The sequence below is a fragment of the Pinus tabuliformis genome, chromosome 3_2, assembly GCF_031772625.1.
Source record: "Pinus tabuliformis cultivar Carrire ecotype Pingquan chromosome 3_2, CPIR1, whole genome shotgun sequence".
Taxonomy (NCBI): Eukaryota; Viridiplantae; Streptophyta; class Pinopsida; order Pinales; family Pinaceae; genus Pinus; species Pinus tabuliformis.
The window spans coordinates 1,118,597,523-1,118,615,025 of NC_142302.1; the positions used below are offsets into that span (position 1 = coordinate 1,118,597,523).

At 40.2% G+C, this 17,503-nt stretch overlaps 1 protein-coding gene across 1 annotated transcript; it reads left to right on the plus strand.

Annotated features, from left to right (window-relative positions):
* The first annotated feature begins 900 nt into the window (after nt 1-900).
* On the plus strand, nt 901-1,827 carry LOC149184590 (uncharacterized). Its single transcript, XM_089415387.1, has one exon. The coding sequence runs from the start codon at nt 901-903 to the stop codon at nt 1,825-1,827; it is 927 nt and encodes a 308-aa protein (XP_089271513.1).
* Nucleotides 1,828-17,503: the final 15,676 nt, after the last annotated feature.

The window sequence follows — 17,503 nt, forward strand, 5'->3', positions numbered from 1 at the left end:
GATGAAGAATGGGTTCAACCTCTGGACTATGAGCATGTCCCCTTTCGCTGCAGAAAATGCCATGCTCTTGGGCATCTCTTCCGGGACTGTCCGCTGAATGCCAAAACTACTAATCCTGATCCCTCAGATGCCCAAACCCAGGACGGTTTCACTAAAGCCCCAAGCAGACGACGTGCGCACAAGAAACCCTCTAATGGGAATAAGCCCCAGCAAAACCTCAACCATGGCCCAGCCACAAAGAACAGCTTTGAAATTCTCGCGAGTACCTCTGATGAGCCTCCCTCGATCCCTGAAGCCACCCAAGCCCCTCCGTCCTCATCCTCCCCCCCTCCTCCATCAGCCTCCTCATCCAAATCTAAACCTCCCATCATCAATCCAATCACCCTTATTGATGGACAGAAAGAAACGGAAGGGAAATGCAAGGACATGGAAGTTGATGGAAAGTCAGACCCCCCACAAAACTCAGAAATCAATATGGAGGGGAGCAATCAAGTGCAACAAATGGAAGAAGAACCAGAGAGCATAGATCTGAATGGATTAGACATTCTAGAACTGGAAATGGCATGCAAAAAGAAAGCATATGATAGTATATCAGAGTATCAGCTCAATAAGCTGGAAGTGGTCATTTCCAGAGCTTTTCATCAGCATCAACTAGGCATTCAGCCAGGAAGCCGATGGGACGGTAGCTTACCCCCAAAAGACACCAAGAAGAGAGGAAGAAAAACGGATCTCCAGCGAACGATCGAGATTGGGAAAATCCTGGTAGACTCGGGCAGGTATGCTAAGTTGACGAAGTACTACAAACCCTCTCTCAATAGTTAAATCATGAAGCTGGTATCATGGAATGTAAGAGGGCTCAACAGCCCAGGAAAACTCAGAATGTTAAAAAACATGATTAAAATGGAAAAACCGCAAATGTGCTTTCTCCAAGAAACCAAATGTAATAGCTCTACGTTAGGCAGTATTCTCTCCAAGGCTTGGCCAGGTTGTCGATCGGTTGCGGTAGATGCCTCTGGAGCTTCAGGAGGGCTGGCAATAGCTTGGAGTACACAAGCGATTGCTCTTTCAGATTTTCACGCCTCTCACCACCTCATCCAGGCTGAGTTCCACATCCTAGGTACGAACATCCATGGAAACCTCTCAAATGTTTACTTCCCGCAGGACACAGGAAGCAAAATTGCTCTTCTTGATACTATAGAAGCCCTGAACAACAATAGGAGGCACCCGCTCTGGATAATAGGAGGGGATTTTAACATGATCACCAAGCTAGAGGAGAAGATTGGGGGTAGAAATAGAATGGAACAAGAAAACTCCCACTTCAAGGATTTCATTCAGAATACTTCCCTCATAGATATGCCTTTCTGCAATGGAACTTTCACATGGAGCAATCGCAGAGCAGGCAAGCATCAAATTGCCTCCAAACTGGACCGCTTCCTCATATCAGACAATGCGGTTCACCTTGGAGGAGATTTTTCAGCAGTTATTCTTTCCCACATTGGATCGGACCACTGGCCGATAGCCCTCCAGTGGCAAAGACCAGGCAACCATACCAGAAGACCCTTCCGCTTCGAAGCATTCTGGCTCTCGCATCCCTCGTTTAAAGACTTTGTCAAAACAACTTGGACATCCTTCATCCCACCAGAAGGATCCAAGATGTATCAGTTCCAACAGAAGCTTAAGTTCTTAAAAAGTCAATTAAAGCAGTGGAACAGAGAGACCTTCGGCAACATATTCATGGCGCAACAGGATTTAAACAGGGAACTAGAGGAACTACAACAAAGGATAATCACAAGTGGGCACACTGAAGAAACTCTGGAAAAGGAATGACGCATCCAAAGCCAACTGGAGGAAAGGAGGAAACAGGAGGAAATATATTGGAAGCAAAAATCCAGAATCAGATGGTTGAAGGAAGGAGAGCGAAATACCAAATTCTTCCACAGAACCACTATTCAGCGAAGAATGCACAACAGCATCCCTTACATCCAAAAACAAGGAGGGGCTAGAATAGAAAAGCATGAGGAAATTGAGGAGGAATTCCTCAATCACTTCAATCAGGTCCATCGAGAGCCTGAAGGAGACAGGCGTCCGGCTATTGAGAAAATCACCAAAAATGTGCCAAAAATCATCACGGAGGAGCACAATGAACTTCTCCTTCGCCCCATTCTATCTCAGGAAGTGGATGAAGCTATGGCCCAGCTCAAGGAAGGAAAAGCCCCTGGCCCGGATGGATTTACCACAACGTTCTTTCACACCTTCTGGGAGCTAATAAAGCAAGAGGTCTGGCAAATTGTAGAAGAATCAAGAGCTCTCCATTGGCTGCTTCCCTCTCTAAACTCAACCTTCATTGCTCTCATCCCTAAAGAGGAAGACTCCATAACACCTGACAAGTATAGGCCGATTGCTCTTTGCAATGTCATATACAAAGTCATATCCAAAGTAATTGTGAATCGGCTAAAGCCCCTCTTGCCCCTGCTTATCTCGCCGGAACAGTCAGGGTATGTGGAAGGGTGACAGATTATGGACGGAATTCTCCTCACGCACGAGATAATACACTCTCTCAAGCAAACCAAGCAGGCAGGTATGATTCTTAAACTGGATCTCTCTAAGGCTTTTGATAAACTCAGCTGGACTTACATTCAGCAAATGCTAATAGCCTTTGGATTTTGCTCCATGTGGGTTCGATGGATCATGAGTTTAATCACTTCCACTCACTTCTCCATTCTAGTGAACGGTATTCCCTCCCGCCCCTTCAAACCCTCCCGAGGAATCAGGCAAGGTGACCCCCTATCTCCCTTCCTCTTTGTTCTTATGGCTGAGGGACTAGGGCGTCACATAAAAAATGCCCTCCACTCTCATAAGCTCAAAGGCCTTTCTGTTCACAACACCCCTGCTAACTCCCATCAGCAGTTTGTTGACGACACCATGCTATTCGGCTACCCCTCTGTCCAGGAAGCCTCCTGCTTCAAATCCCTGCTCTCTGATTTTTCTGAAGCTTCAGGCACTAATGTCAATTGCACTAAATCGCAAATCTTTTTCTTTCACACCCCTCCCTCAGTCAAGACCGCGGTGACTCGCATCTTGGGTTTTCCCTCTGCCACCCTCCTGTCCAAGTACCTTGGGGCTCCCCTCACAGCCTCCGCCATTAAGCACTCTTCTTGGCAAGCTCTCCTGGAAAAACTTGACTCACGCCTTAACCTCTGGACCTATAGAACTCTAAATCTAGCCAGTCGGGTGGTCCTCATCAAGTCGGTCCTTCAGGCAATGCCTCTATACCTGTTCTCAATCCTAGCAGCGCCAAAGTGGGTGTTAAAACGAATAAGGAATCTTCAGCGTGGCTTCCTATGGGGAGGTTCGGCAACTAACCGTAAATGGGCTCTAGTAAAATGGACCACCGTCTGTACTCCCAAAGATAAAGGGGGCATTGGACTGAGAGACCCAGAGCATAGCAATTCCATCATGAGCGCCAAGATCTGGTGGCAATGGGTAACCAGTCCAGATAAGCCCTGGGTCAAGCTTTGGACAGCTAAATACGCCAACAACAGACCTCAGGAGGAACTCATCAGGTTCACTCCCAATGTCAAAGGCTCGCTAATATGGAATGCAGCCAAACAGCACTTCCACCTAATTCAAACGCACAGCTTCTGGGAAGTGAGGGATGGCAATACGGCAAGATTCTGGACGGATGCATGGAATCAGATGCCAAAACTCAACAGTATTCTGCACCCAGTTCCAGAATTCAACAGGCAGGAGCAGCAGCAAGAAAAGATCCAACAGTTCTGGTTGCCGAACACGGAGAACGGCTTCAGGAAATGGAAACAGGGTTACCAATTAATCCATAACACAAACCTTCAAGACGCAGAGCAGCTGGAGCAGGAGCTGCGGAAAAGAAATATCAGACAGAATGAAGGAAATGACATTCTTCGTTGGGGATATCAACCAAAAGGCACCTACACCCCCTCAGAGGCGTACAAAATAGTAAGTAATATTAACATCCCGTCTGACCCAATATGGCGCAAAATATGGGAGCTCAACTCCTGGCCCAAAGTCTCTCACTTCTTATGGTTAGTAGGACATAAAAGAATACTCACCTGGGATAAATTAAGAAGAAGAAACTTTCATGGTCCGTCCATTTGCTACAATTGCAATTGTAATGAGGAAACTCTTCAACACCTCCTGGACTCCTGCCCCTTAGCCAATCAGCTATGGGAAAAGGCAAGCTTCAGATGTCAAAGAAAATGCAGATTGGAGAACGACATTACCAACTCTATAAGACAATGGCCTCAGAAACCTTACAAAAGTGAGCTCCTCAATTGTCTTTGGAACATTATCCCTGGTCTAATCCTCTGGAGCATATGGAAGGAAAGAAACAAACGAATATTCAAAAACCAATGCTCCCCGATCGAGGACGTATGGAGGAGGTTCTGTGGAAATCTCAATGAAACGATATTGCTAAGATCATGGGCACAGGAGGATCTTCCCTCTCTAAACAATGAGAAAAGTATCTTGGACAACTGGCAACTGCATCTTCCTAAGGAACTTCATAAGAAAGGCTCTGCCAAAAGTGGCAATAGCAACAAAGGTAAATGGACCCCCCCTCCAAAGCATTCCTACAAGCTCAACTTCGATGGTGCTTCCAAAGGCAACCCTGGTATGGCTGGTTTCGGAGGCATTCTAAGAAATCACGAAGGCTCTCCCATACAGATATACTTTGGCAATATAGGATGGGATACTAATAACTCAGCTGAGCTAGAAGGCCTATGGCAAGGGCTCATTCTTGCATGGAATCTCAACCTCCAACCATTGGTCGTGGAAGGAGACTCCCAAATTCTCATTAACATGGCCAAGCGCATTCAGAATGGAACCCAAGCAAGGAAAATCGCCACTAGCTGGAGGCTAGAAGCAAGACTGGAGGCTATTGAACAATTGCTACGCAGCAACAGAGCTATCTCTTTTACTCATATAAAAAGGGAAGGCAACAAGGTTGCTGACCTTCTCGCCAATATAGGAGTGGACAACGAGAACACCCTTCTCACTGGAAATACCAACATTATTCCAAACACTGTCCAGGCTCAGGAATGTGATAACCTGGTCCAAGGTGATACTGATGTCCCGGATGCGGGTGATAGTACGGGTGGCAGGGAGGAGCCACATGCCAGCCATGTGGAGCCTTAACCTCACGCTTAAAAGCTAATGCGTCTCTCGCCGCCGATGTTTAAACGCTCAGGTGAGGGTGATGGGAATTCAATGCAATGTCCTGGTTCATTGGTGCTACTGCAATCTGCAGTTATGGTGAACAAGTATCGAGGGAATGTTGAGGTTATTAAGGTGGTGGAAGGAATGGAGCAGGGTCAAGCTCAGTGTTGTGGTAACAGGGTTCAGGCTCCTGCGTGTGGTATTGTTTTACAGGCCACGGCTCTTGCTGTCAAGGCCAGTTTTCAAGGTGGAAACTCTGTTGGTAGCCGCTTTTGCTCTATTGAGTGCTGTCCCAGGTCTGCTGAGAGCAGCGCCAATTCAGTTGGGGGCCGTATTCAGTGGGGAAAGTCTTCAATTGCAATTCTGCTTCAAGCCGCTGGTTCACCTGCAAACATGGTTAGACCCCGGCAAAGACTGCTCAGTTGACGTGGCTCTGCTCAGGGAGGGTCTTCTCGTCCTCCGGCTATAGAGCCCCAATTCCAATGTTGCCGCTATAATTGCCACAAAAGGGCAGAGGCCAACCCCCTCCAGGCGAGCCAGTTCATGGATGCAAGCAGTCCAAGCTCCGAACCAGACCCTCTTCCTGCGTTTGGCTCTGCCATATTTACTTTTGGCAGCTCGAAGAATAAACCACGCATCAATGCTCACATTTCGGTCTTATTCATCGAGTAAACTCAGGATGGTGAAGGTGGTGTGTGCAATCAGGAGGAGGTCCCAGACGAAAGCATGGAAGGTGACGAGGAAAGACTGGCGGGGGCTCCTGTGCAAGCTTCCTCTCGCCCTTAGGCTCAGCGGGCGTCGACCTCCAAGGAGAACACTGCTGAAGACTGGGACTCCTTCCCCACTACAGAAGAGCAAGAGAAGTATGGATGGTGCAGAATTGTCGAGGAGAAGCCAGAGGATTAACCTCCACTGTTTCAATCTGTCGTCTTCCACAACTGTGCAGGTCCTGTTCCGGTCTCATATCTATGTCTATGTCTCTCTGGTTTATGTTTCTGTCTATGTCTGCTATGGTCATGTCTCTCTAGTTTACGTTATGTCTATGTCGGCTCTGGCTGTGTCTATAACTCTTTTGTTGCCCCTGCGAGGGTTGTACTACTCTGCTCCGGTGCCCCTGCGCGGGATGTTTTTGTGCATGGTAAAGATTCGCTGTCATATTTTAATGTACTGTGAGGATAGTTTAGTCTGGTCAAGCAGCCCCTGCGAGGGCGGGTCTGGTGTTGAGAAATCTTGCTCCAAAGAGCTACAGTTGGCCTTGGGCAATTTGAATATATGCCTGTAATGTTTTTCTTCTGTACATAATAAAATAGATTAGATTTACCGAGAAAAAAAAAAAAAAAAAAAAAAATATATATATATATATATATATATATATATATATATCAATGAACATAATAGCTAAGCATTAACCAAGTTCACAACATAAACATAAACAGGTAAAGTTGATACTTATATTTGTTTAACAAAATTTCTCATTCATTTTATATATTTGCCAGAGTTATGGTTTATGTAACATATGAAAGATCACACAGGAAGGAGATATTTTAATTGCAACACATTCATTTTATATATTTGCACGAGTTATGGCTTATATAATCTATGAAAGATCTCATTTATTTTATATATTTGCAAGAGTTATGGTTTATATAACATATGAAAGATCACAGAGGACGGAGATATTTTAATTGCAATTAGCAAAGTTGGAATGTAAGTTATATTATTTGTATAAAGAATTTCACTAATTTTGAAAAAAATTAAGTGAAAAGCATAAGATATGTTGTGATATAAATTTTAATAATTTTAATTTTTTTATATGATTTTTAAATTATTTTTCTAATACTAAAATATTTCTATTTATTCATTTAAAAATAATTAAAATATTGAATAAATAAATAAAGTGATGTTATTATCATTTTTGTTGACAATAATGTTGTTTGGTTGGTATTGATGTCCACTTTCAGATGTGTTTTGGGGTATATCATGATTGCAGGTTTGTTGCTATTGTTGGAAATGGATAGAATTATGTATTCCAGTGTGATGATGTTGTATTGAGGATATGTATAAATCTAGGTGAAGATTCTTGTGAGGCAATTACTAAGAGTTTTTCCCATGGCATTTGGTGTGAGAGCTTATTTAATGTGGTCATCAAGAGAAATGGTGTGTAATTAGATATTTGATTTAGACTATCTTGATGAGGGATAAATTACCATAAATATGATATGTTAGTGTTGGAGTTTAGTTGAGCTACAATGCATAATGAAGTTGTTTGAATATATGTAGCAGTGAGCACTAGTTAGAGAGGTTGAGATTGCGTTGCAAAGAGAGCTGGTTTATTTATATGTTGTAGAGTGAGTTGTTTTATTTATGTATTGCAAAGTTTGTTTGTTTTCTTTGGGGTCCAGTATGAAAATGAATGAAATCATGGCCTTGATAATTTGAGGAGGTTGGGACCTCCAACAAGTGGTGGCTTGCCAAGATAGGAGTAGTGACTCCTTGCTGGTAGTGGCCAACAAATAGTTGACAGTGGGTTGGGGCTTCCTAGATGGTGGTGCCAACAAACTATTGCAGAGGAGTAGTGGCTCCTAGCTAGTTGGGGTTAGCATTTATAAAAGAAATTAATTGATAATAAAAGAAAGATAAGTAGTGCAACAACAATAGCGTGGTTTTCTTCCCCTTGAGGGTTTCCATGTTGGCATTGTAGTTTTGGCATTGATGTCAACAAACTCTTGGTGCTACTGGTCATATGCATGTGTGTTGAGTGCTTAGTGTTGGATTTTTTGGCGATGGTCTTGTTAGTTTGCATTGATGTCAACATACCTATGACTAGACCTAATGGAGATGATGTTATGGTTGTTGAGGAGATGGATTCTAGACATGTTGAGTTGGTTGGAGATGTTGCTATTGCAGGAGGATTGGATTGTTGCTATGGGTGTTGATGTTGTGTTGCAGCTTGGAGATGCTATTGTTGCAAGTGGTTGGAGTGCTTCTATAGATGTTGCATATGTCTCTAAATGTCTTGGAGACATTGCATATGCTGCTACAAGTGTGAGATGTGGTTGCTTGTATTGGAGGTGCTTCTACTAGTGATGGAGGCAATTGTATTCCTTGATGTTGTTGTTGCAGGAGTTGGGGATGTTGTTATAGGTGATGGAGATGTTGCTACAAGCATTGGAGGAGCTAGAGATGTTGTGGTTGTTTCTTTAGGAGCTGGAGGTGTTGGTCTTGGTGCTAAAGTTGGCAAAATAGGTCTAGCATGTCCCTAACTTGTTCTTAGCCTATTTCATCAGTTGTAGACTTGTTGCAGAGGCTTGGACGAGTGTAAAGGTGTTGGAGAAGATGATGGAATAAGTGGCGGAAGTTCAGAGCTAAGAGGTTGATGATTTTATTGATCTTTAGCCCTAGTCGCATACGCAGAGGCCTATGGGAGTGGTTTTAGGCTCCAGTCGCTTGTAGGACAGGCTCAAGGGAGCAGTTATAGTTCCCGTCGCTTAGAGGATAATGATAAGGGAGTGATCAGGGATTTTCACGAGAATTGCTCCGCATTCCTCGGATTGTTGAGCTAATTTTGGAGTTTTGGCGACATCCTTGATTAAATTTTTTTGGTTTATCATTAGAAAAATTTGTGGGACCTTCAAAAGTTGATTAAAGTTAAAAAGATCAAAAAGGCTAGTGGAGTTAGTGGTTGATTGAGTCAATGAGTTGAATCTGAATCTAATCTAACTTATGAACAGAGTTGTGAAGCCCAATAGTTCTAAGTAATTATTGAGCTGAGCACTTGGGTTCATCTACATATTGGAGATAACCCATTGTTAGTATGGTTGATTGTCTAGTTGTTGTGTGCAGTAAGTGAGAGCTTAGAGAAAAGCTTGCAAGATGCATCTATTGTCTAGTGCAAAATTTATTAAGCAGTTTGCATTTGTAGTAGTAATGAGATGAAGTATGTTTCAGCCATGATTTTGTGGATTGAGTTAGAAAATGTAGTGAGGATTTGAGTAGATTTTGAGGAGATTGTTTTCCAACTGGTGTGGAGTTTTTGTGTGAAGTTTTTGATGGAAGCTAGAGTTTCAAATTTGATATTTGATTGAACTTTGATGCTAAGTTCCTATAGTGCTCATTTTGAGCAAGTTTATAGAGTCCAGTCTAAAAATATATGAAACGAGGCTCGCATGGAGGAAGTGAAGGCATGGAGGCTTTACCTATACAATGATTTTCGGATTCAATAGATGGAAGATATTTATCAATCCAATGGTGGTTGGATAGTTTGATAGAAATTGGGTGAGGCTCATTGGTCATGGTGGTGACCAGTAGATCAGAGTTTATAGAGTCATGTTGTTAGTTCAGGAGTAACCAGGCAAGGATCGACTGATCGTGGGAGTCTTCAGTGGATGGTAGTCCAAAGATTCGAGAGAGAAAGAATTTCATGTCTGATAGTGTCAACATAATTGAAATATGTTGAGTCTTCCGACTAATAGGAGAGAGCTTATCCATGTATAATTTGTTCAGCGCTTGATAAAAGAATTGAACAACGCAACAATAGTGGGGTGGTTTTCTCCCTAGAAGGGTTTTCCACCAGAAACACGTGTCCTTTGTGTTTATTATTTTTGTGGTTGCATGTTTATTTTGATTCTCTAATCTATGGTTTTTTGTTTCAGTACATGCATGGTGAAAAGATTAATAATTGGTGAAAAAGTTCAAAAGTGCCACACTACTGATTCACCCCCCTGTCCCTCTTAGTAGTAATCTAGTCTCCAACAATTGGGATCAGAGCGGGGGCTCTCAATTGCAACTTGATCGCTGGAGAGTGGATCTTGGAGATTTTGGTAGAAATTTTGCAAATTTACCAAAATGGACCAATAAGGTATTCCAGTACTTCATGAAGGTAAATTTGCAACTTGACGAGTAAATTTGGATTCATATTTTTTGTCTATTGATGAAGATATTTTGATATCACTTGAATATGGTGTTAAATATAAATCTAATGATTTAGATAAAAATATTAGTTTGAATGGTATTTCAAATCTAATAGCATGCGTGTGAAGCATTATGAGACTGCCAAAGATATGTTGGATAAGTTGTAGAACTTGTATCTTGGAGGAAAATTGCATTTTTCAAAAATGGAGAAAAATGAAAAGGATTCAACATTTATCACAGTAACAAATCAGTCCTCCTCACAAGAAGAATATCAAAGCACTAGTGCTTGTAGTGATATATCAAACATCGGTTACAAAAATGATGAGAAATCCAAGGTGAAAGCACCAGAAGTTGAGATTCAAAAGCTCGTGGCTGAAGACAAGGAATTGAAGGATAAATGTCAGAAATTGAAGGGTGAAGAAATTTCCGCAAGATAAGAATTGGAGAGGTTCAAAACTAGTGTGCAAGCATCTACAAGCAAATCTGAAATTCTTGGAGCACCTATTTACAACAAAAATATTGAGATTCATATGTCATGCAGGAAGCAACAAAATAAGAGACGAAGATCAAAGAAGAAGAATATAATTAGGAAGTGTTATAGTTGTGGAATTCATGGAAACATAGTAGCAAGTTGCATCAATGGAGAGATCAATCTCTCTCATCAAAAGGAGCAACCAAAGCAGAAGCCACATCAAGCGTGCATGCAAAGGAAATATCCATCTTTCAGGTATAATAGTCCCTTTTATGGTTATTGTTTCTCATGTAATGATTTTTGGCCATGGGGCTATTGACTATAGGGCACATGCAAGAAATAAAAATCAAATAAGCAGAAGATATCCAGTTATTCCTCAATTCCTTGGTCACATTAGATGTTTTGTGTGTTACAATGTTGGCCATAAGGCCAAGGATTGCAAATTTCCCATGTGTTTTAAGAGATCCATTCAAAGAGAGGAGAATGTACAAATGCAACCACATAAGAAGAAGATGGATCAACAAATGAAAGTTGGGAGGAGAAAAGAGTAGCAAGGGTCTCCCACAAAAAATTGAGGCATGCATGGTCTCAGGGAGAGCATATGGGTGCATTATGAGTTGTATGCAAATTATTAATTATGCAGCCATATGGGGAAGAGTATGAGAAGACAAATCTGCATTTCTAGAGATGCATGTCTTCAGTGGAAGTCCTTGTGGTTTGAAGTGTTATTTCCAGTTTTAGCTCTTTTTATATTCCAATTTGTTTTAGTTGGAGTTGTCATGCAAATTCGTTGATAGTTTTTGGAGTAGTTATCTGTTTTGATTTTATTGATGCTAATGGTGTTATGGAAGGCATTATTATGTGCATTGTCTAGGTGTGATGGGGGATCACACATCTAGGGGGAACATTCATGCTTCCTAATAGATCGGCAGAGTGTTTCCATTGTGTTCCTATGTAGTGCATATATATTTGACATTGATTTGGTGTAGGGAAGATATTTTGATGTTGCTGCCATATAGTAGAAAATATCATATGTTTGGCACAATATAGTTGATCTTTATGTCATATGTTGTCATGCATATGTCGCTGCCATGGAGATAAAATGATATGTTAGAGATAGTTCATCTAGATTATGCATATTATTGCTTATATTTTCATTTCTAGATGAATCATACATGCTGCTGATATGTATTAGATGGATGATTTGATGCACTTGCCATGCATTACATTTTATTACTGTTGCTATATGGAGAACATATTCATTGCTCATTTTCCCATGTACTCATGATATTTCATGTTTTGGGCATGTATTGATGAGAGCACATTGTGTGTAGATGTAAAAGCCATGTATTATTATTGTATCATCTTGGTCTTATTTCTCATGGAAAGACCCATTGTGTCTAGTATTATTTTTCATTAGCTATGTATGGGTCAAGTGGAGTCCAAGTCTTGTTTCATGTTGTATATCTTTGATGTAGCCTCACATATTGGGTGCATGATATAAACTTGGGTCCATAGAATAATGATTGGTGATAGGCATAGAGGAGTCATATGTATGTTCCATATACTTATCACAACTATGTATATGCTCGCTGAAGCATTATGTTGTAATGTATTGCATATCATGTCCAAAGTTAGTTAGAGTCATGGTCCATGAGGAGTAGTCTCTTGCACTTGGAAAGTAGGCTTATTGCAGTCAACATATGTGTTTCTTCAGCAGGCAGAGTGTTGATTGCAAATCCATTACATGCTTAGGGGGATCATGTTTTAGTCTTCATTGATGGCATTGCATTGGCTAGTGGTTTGGTAGGCAATTTCCTTGTTTTTACATGATTATCTTCAAAATGATACTTCTTATGTTGTATCAGTATGGTGTTGTGTATGGCAGGGGGAGTCTTCCTCTCTTTCAACACATTATTGAAATTGATCTTCAGTGTTAATATGGCCCTTTACCATTGATGTCAAAGGGGGAGAGATTTGGATGGTTAGAGGTTAGCCTCACATGTTGTATTGAGGTTGTATCAATGCCAAAGGGGGAGTTTGTTGGCATTGTAGTGTTGGAATTGATGTTAATAAACTCTTGGTGTTGCTGGTCCTATGCATGTATGATGAGTGCTTAGTGTTGGATGCTTTGGTGATGGTCTTGTTAGTCAGAATTGATGTCAACATACTTATGACTAGACCTAGTGGAGATGATGTTGTGTTTTTGAGGAGATGGATTCTAGACATGTCGAGTTGGTTGGAGATGTTGCTGTTGTAGGAGGATTAGATTGCAGCTATGGGTGTTGATGTTGTGTTGTAGCTTGGATATGTTGCTATTGTAGATGGTTGTATTACTTCTCTAGATGTTGCATATATCTCTACATGTCTTGGAGACATTGCATATGTTGCTACATGTGTGAGATGTGGTTGGTTGTGTTGGAGGTGCTTCTACCAGTGATGGAGGCAATTGTATTCCTTGATGTCGTTGTTGCAGGATTTGGGGATATTGCTACAGGTGATGGAGATGCTACTACAGGTATTGGAGGTGTTAGAGATGTTGTGGTTGCTACTTGAGGAGTTGGAGGTGTTGGTCTTGGTGCTAAAGTTTGAAAAATAGGTCTAGCATGTACCTAAGTTGTTCTTAGCCTATTTCATTAGTTGCAGACATGTTGTAGAGGCTTGGAGGAGTTTTCATGTGCTAGAGAGGATGATGGAACATGTGGCAGTGGTTCAGAGCTGAGAGGTTGATGATTTTACTGAGCTTTAGCCCTAGTTGCATGCACAAAGGCCTACGGGAGAGGTTTTAGGCTCCAATCACTTGCAGGATAGGCTCAAGGGAGCATTTATAGCTCCAGTCGCTTAGAGGACAACGCTAAGGGAGTGACCAGGGATTTGCACAAGAATTTCTCCACATTCCTCGCATTATTGAGCTAATTTTTGTGTTTTGGCGACATCCTTGATCAGAACTTTTTGGTTTATGGTTGGAAACGTTCATGGGACCTCCAGAAGTTGATTAAAATTGAAAAGATAAAAAAGTATAGTCGAGTTAGTGGTTGATTGAGTCAATGAGATGAATTTGGATCTAATATAGCTTATGAACAGAGTTGTGAAGCCCAGTTGTTCTGAGTAATTATTGAGTTGAGCACTTGGGTTCATCTTATTATTGAAGATAGCTTATTGTTAGTATGGTTGATTGTCTAGTTGTTGTGTGGAGTGAGTGAGAGATTGGAGAAGAGCCTACAAGCTCCATTTATTGTCTAGTGCAAAATTTATTAAGCAGTTTGCAGTTGTAGTAGTAGTGAGATGAAGTATGTTTCAGCCATGATTTTGTGGATTGAGTGAGAAGATGCAGTGAGGATTTGGGTAGAGTTTGAGAAGGATTTTTTCCAGCTTGTGTGGAGTTTTTGATGGAAACTAGAGCTACAAATTTGATATTTGATTGAGCTTTGATGCTCGGTTTCTGCAGTGCTCATGTTGAGCAAGTTTTCATACTCTAGTTTGAAAATATATGAAACGAGGCTCTCGTGAAGGAAATGAAGGCATGGAGGCTTTAAGTATACAATGATTGGAGGATTCTATATATGGAAGAGATTTATCCATCCAATGGTGGTTGGATAGTTCGGCTGAAGCTAGGCGAGGCTCATTGGTCATGGTGGTAACCAACATATCAAAGTCTGTAGAGTCGTTTTGGTAGTTCAGGAGTAACCAAGTGAGGATCAACTGATCGTGGGAGCCTTCAGCGTATGGTAGTCTAAATATCCGAGAGAGAAACAATTTCCTATTTGATAGTGCTAGCATACTGTGAAAGAAGTTGAGTCTTCCGGCTGATAGGAGTGAGCTTATCCATGCATAATTTTTTCAACACTTAAGAAAAGAATTAAGCAACGTAGCAGAAACAAGGTGGCTTTTTTCCTAGGGAAGGGTTTTCCACCAGAAACACATGTGTCCTATGTGTTGATTATTTTTATGGTTTCATTTTTAAATCGATGACCTGATCTATGGTTTTTTATTTCAGTACATGAATGGTAAAAATATTAATAATTGGTGAAAATTTTTAAAAGTGCCACACTACTGATTCACCCCCACCCCCACCCCCGCCCAATCCCCCCCCCCCCCACCCTAACTTAGTAGTGATCTAGTTTCCAACATTCCACTAGATATCGTTTTTTCCTATGTGTATGCCTGATATGATGTCTATGTTGATTGTTTAATGTGGTTTATATGATCAAATCTACTGACAATATGTTGTGTAATGTTTGATTAATAATTTGCGAAAATATTTTAGATTTGTATATTTTATATCACTGCCCATTCACCCCCTCCTCTCAGTAGTGATCTGATTCTAACAATTGGTATTAGAGTTGGTGTTTTCTGTTGCAACTTAATTGCTGAAAGGTGGATCTTGGTGAATCATGGGTTATCAAAGTGCTTTGATGCTTAGTCCAAAAAAATTCAAGAATGGAGAGAGAAGGTGAAATTCCAGTTATCTGCACTTGGATCTAAAGTCGGGAATGCAGTGATGAATGGATATGAAGGAGAAACCCCTACAAAACAAGTTCAACAATGGATTTCCCGAGCCAAGTTTGCAATTTATAACAATCTTCATAATTTGGATCTTGAGAAAGTCATGGATCTCAAGTCTGTAAAGGAGATTTGGGAAAGGTTGTAAGCCTTGTATGAAGGAGACACCAATAGCAATGGTGGAGAAAAGAAAAAGAAAAGGAAGAAGAAGAAAAAGGCCCCTCACAAGGAAATTTATCATCAATATGAGATATGCTCTCCGAACATCAAAGTGGTAGATTTTTAAGACGAGAGATTAGTTAGAGATAAAGCTAAACTTAGCTATGTATTAGCTGAAATAGAAAAACTCTTAGCGAAAAATAGAGATTTGAAAAATATTCTATAAATACTTGAAGAAATGTAGAAATATTTTAAGGAATGAATTATTAGTTTGAAAACCTAAATAAAAGAAGGAAGGAGGATTGAAGAAGGAATGAGCACACAATTTAAATAAAAGGAAAATGAATGTGAAAGATTAGAAACTGAGGTGTTTTCAATGAGAAACGATTTACAGAAGAAGACAATCATAGGGAAGGAGAATCTAGTTCTAAGGAAACATTCAAAAGGACTTCCAAGGAAAACGACTCCAACAAGAAATGAGGCCAAAAATTGAATCAACAACCAAGAAGAGAGTCAAGAAAATAATTCTCAACTAGAAGATCTTTCACTTCATCATCGGAGGATATCAAGTTCCTCACTTGCTAAATTTTTGGACATATAGTAGCTGATCATAAAAATAGAATAATCAATTTTTATCAGCAGAATAGAAAGTCGAAGTTGGAGTAAAAAAAAAGATTTCTCAACCTAGCAATCAAGGAATATCATCATTAGTCATTAGGTATAAAAATTCCTTTAATGGTTATTATTACTTATGCAGTGTTTTTTGGCACAAGGTTGTTGAATGCATGACCTATGCAAATAAGAAAAAGAATAGAATGAAGATCAAAAAAATATCTAAGCCTTTTCCACCATTTCTTGGTCACATAAGATGTTTTACATGTGACAATCTTGGCCATATGGCCAAATATTGCAAGTTTCCCAATTTATTTCTGTGATCTAATAAAAAAGAGAAGCTTAATGAAAGAAGATAAAAAAGAAACTCTAGAAGAGATTCTCATACAAGAAAGTAAAATATTAGGGTTTGGAAGAGGAAGGAGCACCAAGAGACCTCAATAAATAATTTAAGCCAATTTGGTACAGAAAGTGCATGAGTTCAAGGGGGGCTCCTTGATACTTGAAGTGAAGCCTCAATCATTGTTTCAATGCTCCTTTCTGACCCTGTGAGAAAGTGTGCAGAGACATGATCTGATTTAAAAGCGTTTCAATAAATGGATCTAGTCCAAATCCTCCAGCTAGGTGTAATGGAGCTAGATTAATATGTTGTTGATTTAATATGTGAATTTTGAGAAATTGTGTGATGACAGAGAGGTAGAGTTCCATGCTAGTGTGTTGTACCTACATTACAATTAGAGTAAGCAATGATTAGCTATTTGAAGAAAAAAATGACACGGAATGTGTATGCATTTAACAAGTCCATGGATTGGTTTTGAATGTTATTGTTGAGCAATTCATTTCAAAATTTACTATGCCAAGGTTTATAGGGAGTGTGCATTGATGTTGGATTCTTAAATTCATTGAATTGGTTCAAAGATGTACATAGTTTTTCTTATCTAGATCCAACAAACATTTTTTCAACTCTAAAAGATTTCACCTATTGGCCAATTTCTATTGAGGAGAAATTTGGTCATATAGAAATAAGGAAGATGTGATGGGAAGTTAACTTGACATTTGTTATGTATTTCATTTCTTATCTAACCTAGAGAGATCAAAGGTAATTGCGAGGGATTCATGTTTGATATAGTATTGTCATGTTGTGAAAATCATCCAACGAATCGATCTGGTCTTCAAGGGCATAGTGGAAAATAATAAAAGTTTGAATTGGTATTTTCGACACTCGATCTTGTTCAAAATGGTGATTAGTTTATGTTATCTTGACTAGATCCAATTTCAAGTTGGTGCAACAATGTAGTGGAGTGTATTATCTATTTAATCTTATCAGAATTGAACATGTTAATTATCTAGTTGTTATTCCATGAATATTTGTTTTGATCTAGATGTTATGGTTGAGTTGTCACCAAAAGAGAGTGGAACACCTTAATATCGATATGGTCATGATAGTGTTGGTTGTTGGATGCACATGGATCTAGTCTTGATCTAGTCAAGGAGTGAAAAACTTTCAATGTTTGATTTGGTCCTTCATATAGTGGATCGATTAGGCCTTGTTGATTTAGTCACACATTCATTGGATTTGATCACCAAATCATTATGAATGTCATGAACACATTAAATTTTTAGTAATGGTTGACCGAGTGTGATAATTAGTCG